At 38.1% G+C, this 16,539-nt stretch overlaps 2 protein-coding genes across 4 annotated transcripts in view; both read right to left on the bottom strand.

Annotated features, from left to right (window-relative positions):
* rassf7a (Ras association domain family member 7a) overlaps positions 1–6,359 on the bottom strand; it is a 41,212-nt gene extending 34,853 nt beyond the window's left edge. Inside the window, exon 1 of one of the 3 annotated variants that reach the window (XM_057330316.1) lies at positions 6,258–6,359. The gene's annotated coding sequence lies outside the window, so the exon portion shown is untranslated. Of the gene's footprint in view, positions 1–1,602; positions 1,721–6,257 lie in introns of those variants that run through there. The other 2 variants (XM_057330317.1, XM_057330320.1) reach the window with 2 other exon arrangements.
* A 781-nt stretch (positions 6,360–7,140) lies between these two features.
* Positions 7,141–16,333, bottom strand: lrrc56 (leucine rich repeat containing 56). The gene is made up of 13 exons (XM_057329937.1): positions 16,247–16,333; positions 15,923–16,075; positions 15,720–15,807; positions 14,538–14,598; positions 14,000–14,096; positions 13,147–13,344; positions 11,434–11,635; positions 10,998–11,189; positions 9,559–9,623; positions 9,047–9,192; positions 8,769–8,953; positions 8,333–8,657; positions 7,141–7,939 (listed from the first exon to the last, which is right to left on the bottom strand). Exons 2-13 carry the CDS (start codon positions 16,052–16,054, stop codon positions 7,768–7,770), a joined length of 1,863 nt encoding a protein of 620 aa, XP_057185920.1. The 5' UTR covers positions 16,055–16,075; positions 16,247–16,333; the 3' UTR covers positions 7,141–7,767.
* Between the last annotated feature and the right edge of the window lie 206 nt (positions 16,334–16,539).

The following is a 16,539-nucleotide window of genomic DNA, read 5'->3' on the forward strand; positions in this document are numbered from 1 at the left end:
ACTTCGCGTGTAGTGGGACACTTGAACATTTTGAGTTTACTTGCTTCGTTCGCGCGTGAAATTCACTTCAGAACAGACGCGAATTACCGTCATGGGAGGGGCTTCTGCCAGGCGGCTCCAGTCTCGTATATATATATATAGCTCAAATTTAGTAAAGTTCGTTTTTTACAATTTACCTGATTGTCCGACCTCCTCACTCACTTTCTTCCAAGCAAGATCCTTTTTATTCCTGTTTCGATAAAAGTAAGATGTATCGTACAGCTCCGGGTATCCACATACAGCGACGATGATTTTGTCCTCCATTTTTGTTTCGGATATCTGCCTCCGCTCGCTACGTCATAATCACGTCACTACTAGAGCAAGCTCCTGATTGGTTAACGCGGCGCGAATTTTCACCAATGTTCAGATTTTTCAACTCGCGTGTCAAGCGCCCGAAACGTTAAATTCGTGCGGCGTCATTCGCGGCGCCTCATTCGCGCGAATCGCGCCGCAGGATGTCCTATCGCGTCTTTGCATTGACTTAACATGTAAATCACTTGCGCTTAACGCTTCATTTGCATTTGGTGGGAACGCAGCTTTAAGTGGCACGACATTTGACGGAGGCGGCCGCCTCCGTCCCTGCAAAACCCTGCAGATTTGGAAAGTTGAATAACAAAAACCACCAGAGAAATCTAAGCTGGTGAGTTCTTGTCTAGTGCTACACAAACCAAGAAAGTTGTTCCTTGTGGTTAAACTGTAACCTACTTGTTTAACAACACCCGTGTAAACTATTTTCAGGGTAGTTGTTAGTATGTCACAGGTCAACAAACATATGGGTCAAAGGACAATGTTACCAAGAAGGTCATTATCTAACGCTATGATTCATATATTTTACAGTATAATAAGTTACTTCGGATAAAAGCATCTGTCAAACACATAAAATATAAATATCCTTTGTTCGATCTTTTGAAACCAAACAAACTTTTAATTAGAAATATTTTCTTTTCCAATCTAAACTTTTTAACCTAACATACTACTATGTTCTACTCAAATAGTGTGCTTGGGCTGCTTTTCTTTATAATAAACACGAGGAATCACCTGTTCCTCCTCAAGAATATTTACTACTCATGTTACCATGGTAACACAAAAATGTGTTCCCAATTGTCATGACCAAGCACCCTTAAGCGGTTAGATAATTAGAAAAGCTTTTAAAGGATGAAATACATCTTAGTTGGGTAGAATTGGGTCTAAGTATAGTTACATACACTGTAAAAAAAACATAATTTTACAGAATTCAGTTTTTCTTTTACGAATTTTCTTTATGTATTTTTGAAATATGGTCAAAACATGTAAAATTACAGAAAAAGACAGAAAATTTACAAGAAAAGGGGGAAAACAATTTATTATATATCCATATATACAGTAAATTTAAAGGAATTTTTTTTTTATTTTACGGTATATTTTTGTCACACAAACTGTTTTTTTACTGAATTTTTTTACAGTGCATGTTTTTCATCTTGTACTTTCACCATCTTTTTACATATCAACATCAACGTTTTTTCAACCAACTCACCAGAAAAGCATTTATGCTAAAAACAAGCCATGACAAACCAGGTTACTCACCTACAAAGCACCTACAAAGCGCAAGACTCACAAGGTTGAGAGCAAGAAGCAGTTGAGGTTTCTGGATGGCATCTGATTTAATATGTGAGAGTGCGTGTGAAATATCAGTAGGGGCCGGGCAGACAATCTGAAGTGGTGCCGCCATTCCGTTGCCCGGGAGACCGATGCGCTTTCAAAGAAACTGACCAATGGCAGAGCAGTGCAATTGTGCTGGGACAGGAGTCACATGACCAGTGTTTGAGCAACACAAGAAATGATGAGTGGGATTGGGGTGGGTAAGAGTTGTCGGGCGTTTGGGGGTGGAATGGGGGCTCTTCAGAGTGTCACAAAAGAATCAGGCTGTGAGCTGTCCCACCGCGGTGAGGCACCAACTTTTTCTTGAGACCAAGTCCAACGCTCTTTAGAAGTTACTACGATTCTGTTTTTTGTAATTTGTAATAAAAAAGCACTTAAAATGTAATAATAAACATCATTCTGATTTTATTCTATTGTTTAAATGATGTCATACTGTTATTTCACAAGGGTTGTGATTTAAAGGGTCAACCGATCAATTTTTCTTTGATTGATCTGTTTGTGACAGGAATGCTGATAAGCCAGAAACAAAACGTGCAACCTTGAAGATTTCAAGCAGGGCGGATAGATTCAGGCAGATAATATTGATTTATACCGAACAGATCTGCATAAAGAGAACAGAGCAACTGTTTAAATGAAAAGATCACTCAAAAACGAAATCTGTCACTGTTTGCTCACCTCCGCGTCCTTTCAAACTTCAAATATTTTTTTTCATAAAACATGAAAGATCTTTTTTATGCTGTCTAATGTACAGCTCTTTTCTAAACAATAGTGAATGGAGGCTGGTGCCTTTTGGGTTTCAAAAAGAACTCAAAAAGAACAAAAAAAAGCACCATAAAGGCACAATATAAATAGTCCATATGAAGTCTTCTGCAGTGCACTTGTCATTTGGACATTTTTATGCCATAGCCTACTTGCGTTGCTTTATGTCCTTTTTTAAGCCCCAGTCCCTATCCACCCTCATTGTATGAGCAAGATTTGGTTGGGTTTACAGGGCACTACACTGCGACCATTTCAGTTGCATGTGCGACCGGAAATTAGTCTGTGCGACCGTGAAAAAATATTTAGGTGCACTGGTGCGACTGGCCCGATCTAAACTCATAACCCATTTAAATACAATTAAAAAAAATATGATTCCCAAATGTGCCTCCATATATATTACGTGACATGCACTGCGATTGGCTGCTTTTCATGCTACTCAACTGAGCGGCGTTTGCTGTTATGAGAAAGGAAAATATGCTTACATGCCATTTAGAGCTTTGCTTTTCACTTTCGGTTCTGAGGTGATGTTAGTCTGTACCTGACTGTGCGTGTTTCATCAGGTGTGTGTCTGGCATAACTGACACAAGTTGGACGCAGGATAAATGATTCTGTGTGGCGATGCTTTGAACCATCGCATTAACATCTAAAACTCTTGGAGAACGCAGGAAGCGCTGCTTTCTCACCATCTCCCGTTGCTCACACTCGTAAATTATATTTGTGGAAGACAGAGAGCCGCGACTTCAGAAAAGCGGCCAGTATGATATGCGTGCATCATCCGCGCTCGCGGCGCTTGCTTGTGCATCCAGTGTCCAAGCACAAAAACGCGTAAACCAATGAACAAGTGACTTTTTTGTCATAGGAATAAACGTTTTTTAAGTGTAATGCACCGCAACAGCCAAGTGACCTTCCCCAAATGACAGTTTGGGAACCACATACTGTGAGAGCCAATATGGACCAACTGCCCACTATATATGATAAATATTCCCAACGAGTTATTACAGAAACAATTTATTAAAGTATTGTTTTTGTCGTCTTTGTCCCCACCACTTTTCAAAACAAAGTTACGCCACTGTTTGGTTGAGAATTGGCTGCGTCTGATCTTCCTCTTTTGTTTAGAGCTGGCTGTCACAAAGGCAAGACACAAAGTTAGTAATGTGCAAACGGATGTCATCGTTTGTAAATCTCGAATCAAATGTTATTAATTAGGCATATGTATATTTAATATGATTTAGTATATTAGTTTATTAGTATATTTTAATGATTCCCTGCGACTTTCTGTTTGTCTGTATTCTGTGGTGGACAGTAGGCTACAGTATAATAAGGTTATTCAGATAAACTTGGCGCAGTGAAATGAAACTGTAATGTGGTTGACAGATCTGGAACTACTTTGTAGGTGTGCGCTTCCTGAAAAACAATGCACACCCTTAGACTGTTCGCCAGCCAATCACAATGAAGCATTCAACAGCCCCCTTGGTACAATCAATAATAAGCAATAAGCGTAGTTTATCATGCTTTCCCATACTTTGTGCATGTTATACGGTGACAAATTAATGTTTCTTTTTTTAAAAACTTCAATTGTCTGTGCTCCTAAATTATTTAATTAAGGAGCACAAGTGCCCCTAAAAAAATAAGTTACTGTAGAGCCCTGGTTTAATGATATGAGGATGAAGGGCAAAAATAAAAACAGAATATTCATTTTTGGGTGACCAAGTTTTTTAACAGGAACCGTTTTGTCTAAAGATATCTCCTAAAAATAGTAGGAATGATTTGATAAGGAAGTGATATCACTTTATTTTGGAATAGGGCAGTCATTTATTTCCACTCAACTGACTGAACTGTCAGTTCAACCAGTACCCAGTAATCCAAAAATCTAAGATTTGTGAAGGGCAATTCCCAACATACCTCTCTCACGGGAACAGCAGAGTGCACTCAAAAGGCACAGTAACTCATGTGTAATGCGAAGTGGTCCCCTGAAGAAGTACGTGCTATCTCCAGCTGGTAGATAAGCCCTTTTTGTTCTCGTCTATCATCTAGCAGCTGGACAGATGACTCACTATGAGCTTTTGCCGGAGGATGAGACCGACACTATTAGATTCCCATGTCAACCTTTATGGCAGAAAAGTTTTATACATGAGGAACTCAGTAAATCACGTAGGAGAAGAGTACGCAATTAATTTTTCATTAAAATTGTTATCATTTAATGATTGGCATTACAAAGGAATACAGTATAATAAATTGTTTAAAGGTGCAGTAAGCATACAGTATTTTAGAAATAAAGCTACGTTCAGCATACTTATACTCAGGGCCAACAGGCAAAACAGGCGATTGCCCGGGGCTCCAAAACAACGTGGGGGCCACAAAATAAAAAATGATTTTGCTATTACACCAACCGCACATACGCATTCAGGTGGAAATAAGCGCTACATGCACAGGGACCTTATTGAATAACAGGAACTGTGGTAAAATTCTATAGAATTTACTATAGTAAGGTTAAATTCCTTGTCTTCACTTATCTGTTTAACTGTGTTTATATATTTGTATTTGTACATACAGTTGTTGCACTATAACAGCTTTGTTTAATAAGTTGCACTTAATAAACACTTCTACACGGAAATATATAAATTGTCATTTTTGTTTGTTTTATTTTCACTTGAAAAATTGCAGTGCTTAGATCATTTTTAAACCAGTGGGGCACATTTTCATGGTCTTGCCTAGGGCCCCACAACCCGGCCCTGCTTATACTCAGCAAATCCTTGCTATTTCTGTAGTATGTTGCACGTATACTGTGCAAAGTATGTGAATTTGTTTTCATCGAATGCCTGACTCAAAGCAATGTACGACTCTGAACTCGATTTAAAGTGTTGTACGACTCTAAAATCGACTCAAATTTGGACAAAGACAGCACAGTGTGTTAGCTGGATTTGGAGTGCATACTGACCCCTAGTGGCACGAACAAACAAAACGCTCTTATCGCAGATGTCTCTCACCCATGATAAATTTATACTGCAAGTGCCAGTCCCTTATGAAAATGAACCATGGTTTAAGTATAGTAACCATAATTATCTGCAATATAACAATATAATATAACAATAAACATCTGGCACAGCCATAGTAACCACACCTTTACCATTGTCTCACTAAAGTACCTGTAGTTCAGATATGATTTTTGTAGTAAAACTTTGGTCATACAAATGGTTACGGTTATGATAAAACCATGGTTAATGGTTAAAGGGATGACAAAAAAAGAAAAAGAAGGAGACTCTATTAGGCATTTATTAAAATATTTTTTACATCAATCACCTGCCACATGTAAATACTGACTTGAAGACAAGGTGCACAACTGACATGACACAAAGCATCACATCACAACTGCAGCTATGCGCTGTTATCATTTGCTCACATCAGCTCTATGACAGTGATGGGTTATCTGTATGCACAGAAAGCAGACATTTGACATCAGATGCTTTAGTCACTGCTTAGTTACATGACACAGACAAACCGGAAATCATACGCTACTTTAATGCATACCAAACAATTGTATCTTTCATTTTTTTATCGCGATCTATACAGCATGTTCACAACCAAGCCACGTTTAAAAGTGTGTGCATCACTGCATCAAACAACCAAATATAGTGACGTCTCTAGGTAAATGATTTACTAAGAAGCAGCTGACGTCAGTGTGAAGTGAGTTCTCTTCACTTAGTAGTTTAGTAACGTTACAGGTGTTTGTAATGTAAATACAGCGTCATTTTAACAGTACAAACTTCATGTACCTATTTCTCAAACTATAACAACTAAAGATGCATCAGTACTGTACTTACCACTAATGCGCTGCATTTCCCCGCACTTTATAGCACATACTCTTCAGTATTTTCTCCATTTCGTTCAATGTAAAAGAAATCTCAACACGCACCAAACGAGCGACGCAACGCAAGTGAACGCGACGCTCAGTGGATCGAACCTTGACGTCGCACTCGTTCGACCAATCACAGACTTCGTCGCAAGGAGCCTTTAGTTTATCGTAAAGAATTTTTTTGAAATTATGTAAAAAGTGTGATACAAAAAAATGTTCGTTTAATATAGTAATGATGCACAAAATGCTAGACTGTCATTTTTATCCTGCAAAAGTGTCATTTTCACCCTAAAACAAAACAATATGAACACTTGCTTTTATTGACTAATGTCTCGATGTGGTTGTTTGCTCTTAGATGTTCCGGAAGCATGTAAACAGTAAGACGAAAAACGGTAAGGCCCACAAACAAATCTTGAACTATTAAAGAGGATTGTTAAAGCTCTACATGATTTAGTATGCCTTTCAGAAACTGTAAACGTATTAATAAAATAAAAAACTGGAGGCAGGGGGGTTCATCACGGTCAGGATGATGATCTGCAGCACAAATTGCTGTTATCTGAGATGTCATAGGTGGAAATATTTCAGTGACACGTGGAATAACAGTCTTGCACCTGTGGCTGCACGCTTTACCAGCAAGACCAGACATGTCGAAAAATCTGACGGAGAGGATAGCTTGCTGCAGGAGATCAACGGGAGGAGAACATTGACATCAACATCACATCAAATATAGTGCCATAAAACTAGTTCACAGATTAAATTAAAATTCTTTCATTATTTACTCATGTCACTCCAAACACGTATGACTTTCTTCTGCAGAACACAAATGAAGATATTTTGAAGAATGCTGGTAACCAAACAACATTTATTATAAACACAAAGCCAAACATTTATGAACACAAAGCCGCAGAGACATTTCTTTTGTGTTCCACAGAAAAAAAGTCATATACAGGTTTTCAACAACATGAGGGTTAAAAAAATCATATAATATATATATTTTTTAGGGGGCGGGGTATTTTTAACTACACATGTATACTGTGCAATAACCTGTTTCTTTGTATTAGTGTTTGTGTTATGCATAGAAAAACACGTCTGCAAAAAACAGCTGTAAGCAAAAACTTGCAAAATGGGCATGGCGCCCCCTAGTGATCGATCAATGTAAGTGACTTCATCCAAACGCCATCCAGTGTTATATGGTGTATATAGGACCTCACACCATTACTTATTTCTGTTCACCTAGAATATTAAAAAGTAAAAGGTTGTATAAAAGTACAATAAATGCGTCCCTTGTAAACAATGTACTTTTTTGCAAAATGAACTAATTTAATTCCAGCTTTGCTGTCAATGCATTCCAAATGGACAGACGGTTTAAGAGAACATGGTTACTTTTTAACAAAGACTTTCCTTTAACTCCCAACAAAGTTCAACATTTCTGAGCTGCTGTAGGCCTGCATGCATAACGGTGTCTGTTTTACAATCCATTATTCCAGGAATCCATTTCCTCTGTCAGGCAGGAGGGTCCGGTTCGGTAACCTCTGCAGTGCAGCTCTGGCTGTTCGTGGACGTGTGGGGGTAAGTTGATCCGATGTGTTAGAACGTATGATTGGTTTATGCCAGTTATCTAGTTGTTGATGATTCCCAGTAGATTCTGACCTATATAACATAAAACATATTTATTAGCTGATGCTGTAGTCAGAAATGCAATTTGAAATGCGATTTCTCATTCAAACATGCATGTCTTGTTAAAGGGATAGTTCACCCAAAAACATTCACCCTCATGTCATTCCAAATCTGTATATGACTCTTTCTTATGTAGAACACAAAAGAAGATATTTTGAGAAATGTCTTAGCGTTTTGTGTTTATACAATGGAAGTCAATAGGGTCCAATGTTGTTTGGTTACCAACATCCTTCAAAATATCTTCTTCTGTCTTCTGCAGAAGAAAGAAAGTCCTAAAGGCTTTGTATGACATGAGGGTGAATAAATGATAATAGAAGTTTCCATTTTAGGTGAACTACCCCTTTAAATATAGAAATAAAAACATACCATTGTGCTCGTAGAGGTGAGACCCCAAGACTAGTGGATGGTCTCCGTGTTTTTTTAAGAATTTGAGGCGACACCGTTTTCACAGTGGTACTCTGGGGATCCAAGGATGAGTTTGTTTTTAAGGCTTCGAGATTAGACATCAGGTTGTCCTCTGACGGCCTCGAAATGCAGATTTCACCATTATGAGGTTTGAGTCTCCTAGCGCGACTCGGTGTTGTCCTCCGGCCAGCATGGGGAGCCACTGCGTTCAGTGGGGGTGAAGGAGACATGTCTGATGATGAGAGCCTGAATACCTCCTGAGATTCTGTGCCGTGTTGAAACACATCTGAAACGAGACGGATGAAATACATACCAAGGGTCGCTTCAAATGCATATTTGTTTCCAAATATAAGATGAAATTGTATCGTTTTTCATAGTTGTGTAAGAGAAAGATAACCTGGTGAGAGAGACGGAACAAACGTTGTATTCCTGCAGACAGTCCGTTCATCCTCTTCATTCCTAGTGATGTCATCACTCATAAAACTATGATTGTGACCGCCTTCATCATCTTCATTTCCATCACCACAGTGCGAGTGTTTCATAACCTGGGGCTGCCGGTCCTTCTCGATAGATGAAAGACGTCTGTCAGGGGCCAAAAGACAAACAGTTTACAACAACAGTAGTACGCAAATGACTAATAGAAAGTGTGCGAGTGGTTTGATAAAAGATCAATACTTGTTATGTTCGATCCTCCAGCTTCTGAGCTCTGCATAAACATCAATGCGGTCCTGACCGCTTGGCTGTTCATTGTCATACGAGTGTTCAGGAATGTAACTACTGAGCCGCGTGCTGGGTCGGGTTTGAGAATGAGAGTTTTGAACCTGGACATGTGAAAGGTAAGAAACTTATAAACATGACACCTTTGACTATTGTCATTTTTCCTACTATGGTAGTCAATGGGGTCCAAGTACTGTTTGGTTACAAGCATTCATCCAAATATCTTTCTCTGTGTTCGACCAAACAAAGAAATTTATACCGATTTCGAACAACTAGAGAGGGAGTAATTCATGACAGAATTTTCATTTTTGGGTGAACTGTCCCTTTAATCTCACTTTTGTGTAACATAGTTTAGTAGATCAAGCTAGCATTCCATTTTGGGGAGAATTATTCCTTTAAGGAATTCATTAATATCTTTAAATAATATCATTAATTGGTGTTGAGGGTGGGATCTGTATTATTAAGTTGACCGTTTTTTTCTGTCTCCTTGCACGAGCAGCCTGTAGTGGATTCCCGCAGAGAACACTGCCAAAACCTGTGGAAACATTTCACATGTTAGAAACATGTCACAACTTTTATTGCACTTATGCTTTTTGTTGTCCTTATGTTGTTCCAATTGCTTCCATTGTTTACCTCATTTGTAAGTCGCTTTGGAGAAAAGCGTCTGCTTAATGACTAAATGTACATGTAAATATGTCACTTTTTCAAGCACAGCTCACAAACTAAAACATTGCAGTAGCACCCCCTACTGTACTCATTTTGAAATTCCCACCTCATTCCCTAAACCATCAGGGCTTTAGTTTCGGCTGATACTGTGTGTTTAGCTTCTACATCTTCTACTCAAAACCCTTCACAGTCCAAAGAGAAAAAACATATCTTCCTGCTACAGATTCGCATGTCACATGACGCCGCCATGTTGGGAAGGGCAAGACTACATAATCGTGCAAGTGATGTTTGTAATGTCAATTAAAATCTATGTGGATTACAAAAATGCTCTGTCTCCATTGCTTATCAAGCATTGAAGCAGCAATTTAAACGTTATTGTGCTCCCCCCAAAAACATATTGACACGTGATCATAACATTGCAGCTACCACAAAGGTGGCTTGTGACTGTGTTGATGCCATGTGAGTGGACGTAATTTCACAAATTTCAATTCAAAATAATTATGTAATTATGTAAATAATTTATTTTTGCAAATAATTTGTCTTGTGAACCTTCAGAGTTGACATGCTCATGCATTTCACAACACTGAATATCAATATTAAAGGGGTCATACGTGTTTTTCTGTGTCTTTGGTGTGTTATAAGTTGCCTGTGCATGTACTAGACGTAAAATTGCTAAATGAAAGTGTGGGAACAAAAGATGCATTCTATCTAAAAGCGAATGCTCACCCAGACCTGCCTGAAACCCCTCGTGTAACCACACCCCCACAAATCTACGTCAGTTCGTGGTATGATTTGACTAAGACTGCCCAAATGTATACGCAAGTAAGGTGGGCGTACCTGTCAGTACAACTGCTTTGGAACCTGATGTTCCAAATATAGTAAGAGGCGTTACATTTCTGTCACACGCTTGCAGTATTCGACCAATCACTACGCACTGGTTAACTGGCCAATCATAGCACACCTCGCTTTTCAGAGCCATGAGCTTTGTATAAAATCTGCACGTTTCAGAGAGGCGGGACAAAGAGGAGATACAAACATGCACGGTAGTGAAAAATACAGCGTTTTTGAACCTTAAAACGTGTATACAGATTGCATTACATCTAAAACAAACGATAATATTCGTTTTAGCCGTGTCATATGACCCCTTTAATATTCCCTTTCATTCAGTACAATATGTCCAACCCATGACATGCAATAACTGCTTAAAAGAAACATCAGGTACAATTTCCGACATTTCTCTTACCATTTGTTAGCTTGCTGACCTCATGCTCCAGGGTGGCTAGATCGGAGTTATCCGACCCCGGTCTTGACTCGGCGCTGGAAGTGAGAGGTCTGGCACTGCCTGGACGGCTAGAGAGACTGCTGGAGGATATTCTTGGGCTAAGGTCCTGGGCAGAACCAGGTCTGACACCACAAACACCGACAGGCCGGTCCTCTGATGGCAAAATCATCCGCCAGCCAAGCGGTCCAGATCATGTTCATACAGATTAATACACTGCTATTCATAGATTAAGATTTAGATTACTTCAAACAATTCTGTGAGCAAAAATGACAGCATGCAGGTCACACGATTACTTCAGCACGATTGCCATCATGATGAATAAGAATGGATAACTACAATATCTCCAGCTGTTATAAATCTTCTCGTTTGGATCACAAAGGTCAAGCCTGATGTTTACCTGTATCTGTGTATTCCAGTCGGTCATTGTTGGAACAGTCTTTGATTGATTCTTTGAGAAGTGTCCAGTCTGTTGGTGTGCTTCTACAGCATTCAGGTTTGTCCTCCTCGACCGGCACGTCATCGAGGAATCTCAGCTGTGGAATCAGTTTGTATACTGCAGACCTGTAGCTGTAGTCTGCCTGAGTCTGTCCACACCCCAACTATAAAGATACAGAGGAACGGGTGGGATCACGTTTGGTTGGAATTACATTTTTTGCAGCTAATGATGGATAAAACTTTGACAAAGTCCATTCAGATTTGTGTAGTTAAAATGTGAAACTGCTTACAATAAACATCATCCTTGATGTAGACGCTAATATAGTTATATATATTAGTATATATATATATAGTAATATATACTAGCTATCTTCATAGTTCTCATTCTTGGTGTGAACACAGCCAATTTGTACATTTTTTTTACCATTTTATTCTACAGGTTATATCTCTATTGGTCAGTTGTTACTGTGAAAGTACCAAGACCTGATTTTCTCTGTATTGAGGTACAGGAAGTGAGTCGGATACAGAAGGAAAGCAAATGAGGTCGTCCTTAGTTTCCCACTTCATGGATATTCAAAGCAGTTTGTTTACCCGCTGCAGGCTTGCCCAGTTTTGTAATTCCTAGTGCTGCCCGAAAACTATCAGAGGCAGAAGAAATGCAATCTGATTAAAATGAAGCACCGTTCTCAACTCTCGTGTGCACTGCATGAGCATGCTGTGTGTTTTTAATACCAGAGCCGATACGTTAGAAACGCTGTTAGATCTATTTTTGTAAGCTCTTCATTGGTCCAGAAAAACAGGTTTTGCATCTATTTCCACAGAAAGTGATCAAAACGGTGTATCGGTGACAATGTTGTTATTGTTCGTCATTAATGTAACATAACGTCATTAACGTAACGTGACGTCATTAATATTAAATGATGTCATTAACGTAACGTGACATCATTAACATAATGTTGTTAAGGTTACATGACATCATTAGCGTAACGTGATGTCATTAACGTAACGTGCCGACATTCACGTAATGTGACGTCATTAACGTAACGCAACGTCATTAACATAACGTCAAAATTGACATTTTTGGGTTAAAATGTAAAATTTTGGGAACCATTCCTTTACTGTAAATACGTTTGGTTTCATTGCAAAAGGCACAATAATCAAAATGCGGTAATATGCTGCTCTAGTGTACATTCATCGTTTTTATCTGTAGTCCATTTCTGGTCTCTAACATCATACATATTAATGTGTCATTTATGTAATGGATGGGCCAGGGCGGCGTTAGATCAAGCAGTCAAAAAATAAGTAATTGCAATTTGATGGCTTATGGAGCTGTCATTATCTGCCAGGACCATTAGTCTGGTCTGTAGAGAGTGAATTCAGCTCAGAACGCTCAACCACAGGGTGAAACTCACCCTTATTGAGCAGAAACAAATCATCTCTCTTGCCCATAACCTGCTGTTTGCTTTCCACAAATCAAATGATACAATCATTCTGAAACAATTAGTGGTATCAAACTTTGTTGCAATGCCACATCTAAAAAACAACAAATTTGGATTGATTGACGGCAAAGTGAAAAGTTTTTTATATTTTGATATCTTCAATTGTTCACCATGTGTAAACCATGAGTTTGATTACTTAGAAAAGCATTCGTTTATGTCTTTCAGCTCTACATTACCTCTACAGCTCCTGGACCAGGGCAGGAGCATACAGGGTTTCCTTCCAGGGAAAGTGTTCTAAGCTTTTCGCAAAAGCCCAAATGCCACACTTGGAACAGATCGCTGACATTATTTCCCTCCAGGTCCAGGAGCTCCAGATGTTCCAGGATTTTGAGTTGGACCAGTTCTGATACGTTGTTGTATGCTAAATAAAGTTCCTGTTTAAAACACAGTTTATGAATAATAAAGCTAACTATGCATTTAATAGATGCTACAGTTTTATGCATATAATTCAATTCAGATTTATTTACATAGCGCTATTTTCAGTGTTGCATTGTTTCAAATCAGCTTTACAAGAAAACGCAGAAATCAGGGTAATAAAATATATACAGGTGCATAATGTATAATGTACTGTATATAATGTGCATAGTATGTATATAGCATATAGAAAAACATACAAGAACAATATATATGTATATAGAATATAGAAAACAAATATATAGAGGAAAAATATAAAACACACACTTATAGAATATGTATGTACTCTACATGTTAAAATCTATAGAATATACTGTATATGTGTTCTACAGTACATACATTAATATAAATGTTCTACATAAATATCTAGAATACATACCTTAAAAACTAAATATACTAACTAATAGTATATTCCTATATGGGATTTATAAATGATGTATAAATTGTGGAAGAATGGTTATTTTTGGGCAAACCTCCCATATAATCCCCTGTAACTGCTATGTGATAAGGTTTTCTGGAGTGTAAAAATAATAGTGATGCTTACATTAGCAAAAACTACTAATAAATTCTGAATTATCGGAAAGAAAATAATTAGCTTCTTAACTCTTTTTATACCTTCAAGGAAGAAAGACAAGGGATTCCTTCCAAGTCGGTCAGACCGCAGCGAGGCAACCATAAGACCTGTAGGTGGGAAAAGCTGGTTCCGAGGTCCCTGAGGAAATACTGAGAACAATAAGTGATCATTCCCCACCCCTCCTACAGCAGCATTCCCTGATTCATTTTCCCTATCCGTGCTCTGGATCCTAATACTTTCTCCAGCCTCTCAGCATCCCAAAGCAGGAAATGTTTTCACATCTTTCAAGTCCCCTGCGAGCCTTGAGCTCACCGAGTAACCTTGTTCGTCTCCTCTCTTTTGAGACGTGCGGAGGAATTTTAAGACATCTGTATTAATTATGCCGGGAATCCAACATGTGTAGTCCATCTTTTTTCAGAAATATGTTTCTTATTGTGCTTTTGTGTTTTCTCTTTCCAATACATTTGTCAAAGCATAGTCTTGTGTGTTCAATAGAAGGAAAGTAAGGTTTGAAACAGAAATTAAATGTCCTTCCATGGAAGTAACAAAGTATCCTTACATATAAGAAGGAGGTCTTACCGCACAGATAAGATCAAACTGTTGCTCATTTTCAGCTCTTTAAGCTTGGGCAGGTGTACACCTGTGAGGTAAAAGAAACACAGGATATGATCCTATAAGATGTCAAAGATGGTGATGTCATTATTCTCAGTGGTATCCATTTGTCCACATAATCGCTTGAAATCACTTTTGTGAGTCTGAGCATACGTGAGTCACCAAAGATGATTATGTGGTTTGGCTGAGTTTCAATGCCTATTACGCAATCTTGGCTTTCCTGTGTCACAGGACAACAGGTGCAAATGAATGAGATCAGAGGGGGCAGGAAGTATTTACAAAATAAAGACAAATATAAAAGGGGTTTTGTGTTAAAACTAGGTCTTGAAGTAATAGTTAAACTAAAAATGAACATTTATTCATCATTTACCCTCATGTCATTCAAACCTGTATGACTTTCTTTCTCCTGCAGAACACAAAAGAAGATTTTAAAGAACATTTGTAACCGAACTACAATGGACCCCATTGACTTTCATACATTTCTCAAAATATCCTCTTTCGTGTTCCACAAAGAAAGAGTCATATATAGGTTCTAAATGACAAGAGGGTGAATAAATGATGAGGAGAGAATATTTATTTTTGGGTGACCCATCACTTTAGGGACTAGTGCATTTAGAATGTGAAATAAACATAATTTTATCGTCTGTTGGTGTGGACGCTAATTTAGTTTTCATTATAGTTATTGTTTTTGGTGTAAATGGGTTTTTACTGTAGGCAAGAATGACGGTGTAATGTTGTCATGGCAACAAAGTTGTAATACAATATAATATAACTTTACACAGATAAAGAACAATTTCTGGGACATCATTGACTACCATAAAAGAAAAAAGAAAATACTCAAAAGTGCCCCAGAACCGTTTGCTTTCCTAAATTCTTCAAAATATCTTATTTTGTGTTTAACAGAACAACAACAACAAAAAAAGATACAATAAATCTGTCTACTATGGTAGTCAATGATGTCCCAGAAATGTCAGTTGCTAACATTATCCCAAATATCTTTCCTTGTGTTTAACTGCACAATGAAATTTATGCAGATTTGGAACAACTTGAGGGTGAGTAAATGAAGACGGAATTTTTATTTTTGGGTGGAGTATCCCTTTAAAATATGATTTAATAAAAGGGGTAAAAAGAATGAGAACACAATCTTACCGATGTCATTCAGACTGTTTTGTCGGGTGTCAACACACATCTCCAGTGAGGTCACTTCCTCTAGGTTGTCTGATCCTGACAGAATTTTCTGAAAAACAATAGGCTACTCCTTGTTCTTTTCATATGAAATGGGTTCATTTTAACATTTACAACACACATTCAATGGAAGCTTTCGATGTTTAATCTCAACTCGGAGATCCTACCAACTTTGCTGTTGTTATGTGGTCAGAGTCCTCAGGTTCAACAGGAGTTGGGTTTATCACAACAGATCCTTTAAATTCAGTCACAATAGAGCGAGCTGTGCCTGGCCTCTTCTTAATGGAGGTTTCACTCATAATGTGTCACTTTTATTATGTCTGAAAGAAACATCGTGCGTGCCATGTTTCACATCAAATTGTCCACAACAGCCTTGAAAAAGGCTAAGCAGTTTCATATCAATTTTAACGCAATTATGCGCAAAATGTCAAACTACATATTTGCACTGTATCCTACGACAATTTCTTCTAATTAGATATAAAATATCATACCTTTGATGACCTTAGACAATCTTATTGTGTGCGAGCATGTCTTTTCTGCCAAAATACACCGCAGTTGAAGTTTGCATAGCAACGGCACGCTTACTTCCTGGATACGGAGAAAGCGCACGTGTCATATGGGAGTTGTAGTCCATTACCATAAGGGTCTTTGATTAAAATAACAACTCCGTTAAAAATGTAAAACAGTTACACAATCCCAGTTATGTATCGTATGTGACTGTTTAACTTTAAACAAATAAAAATAATTTTAATATAAAGGTATTGCTGTAAAGGCACGAGTATTT

This window comes from Triplophysa rosa, linkage group LG3 (assembly GCF_024868665.1).
Source record: "Triplophysa rosa linkage group LG3, Trosa_1v2, whole genome shotgun sequence".
Lineage (NCBI taxonomy): Eukaryota > Metazoa > Chordata > Actinopteri > Cypriniformes > Nemacheilidae > Triplophysa > Triplophysa rosa.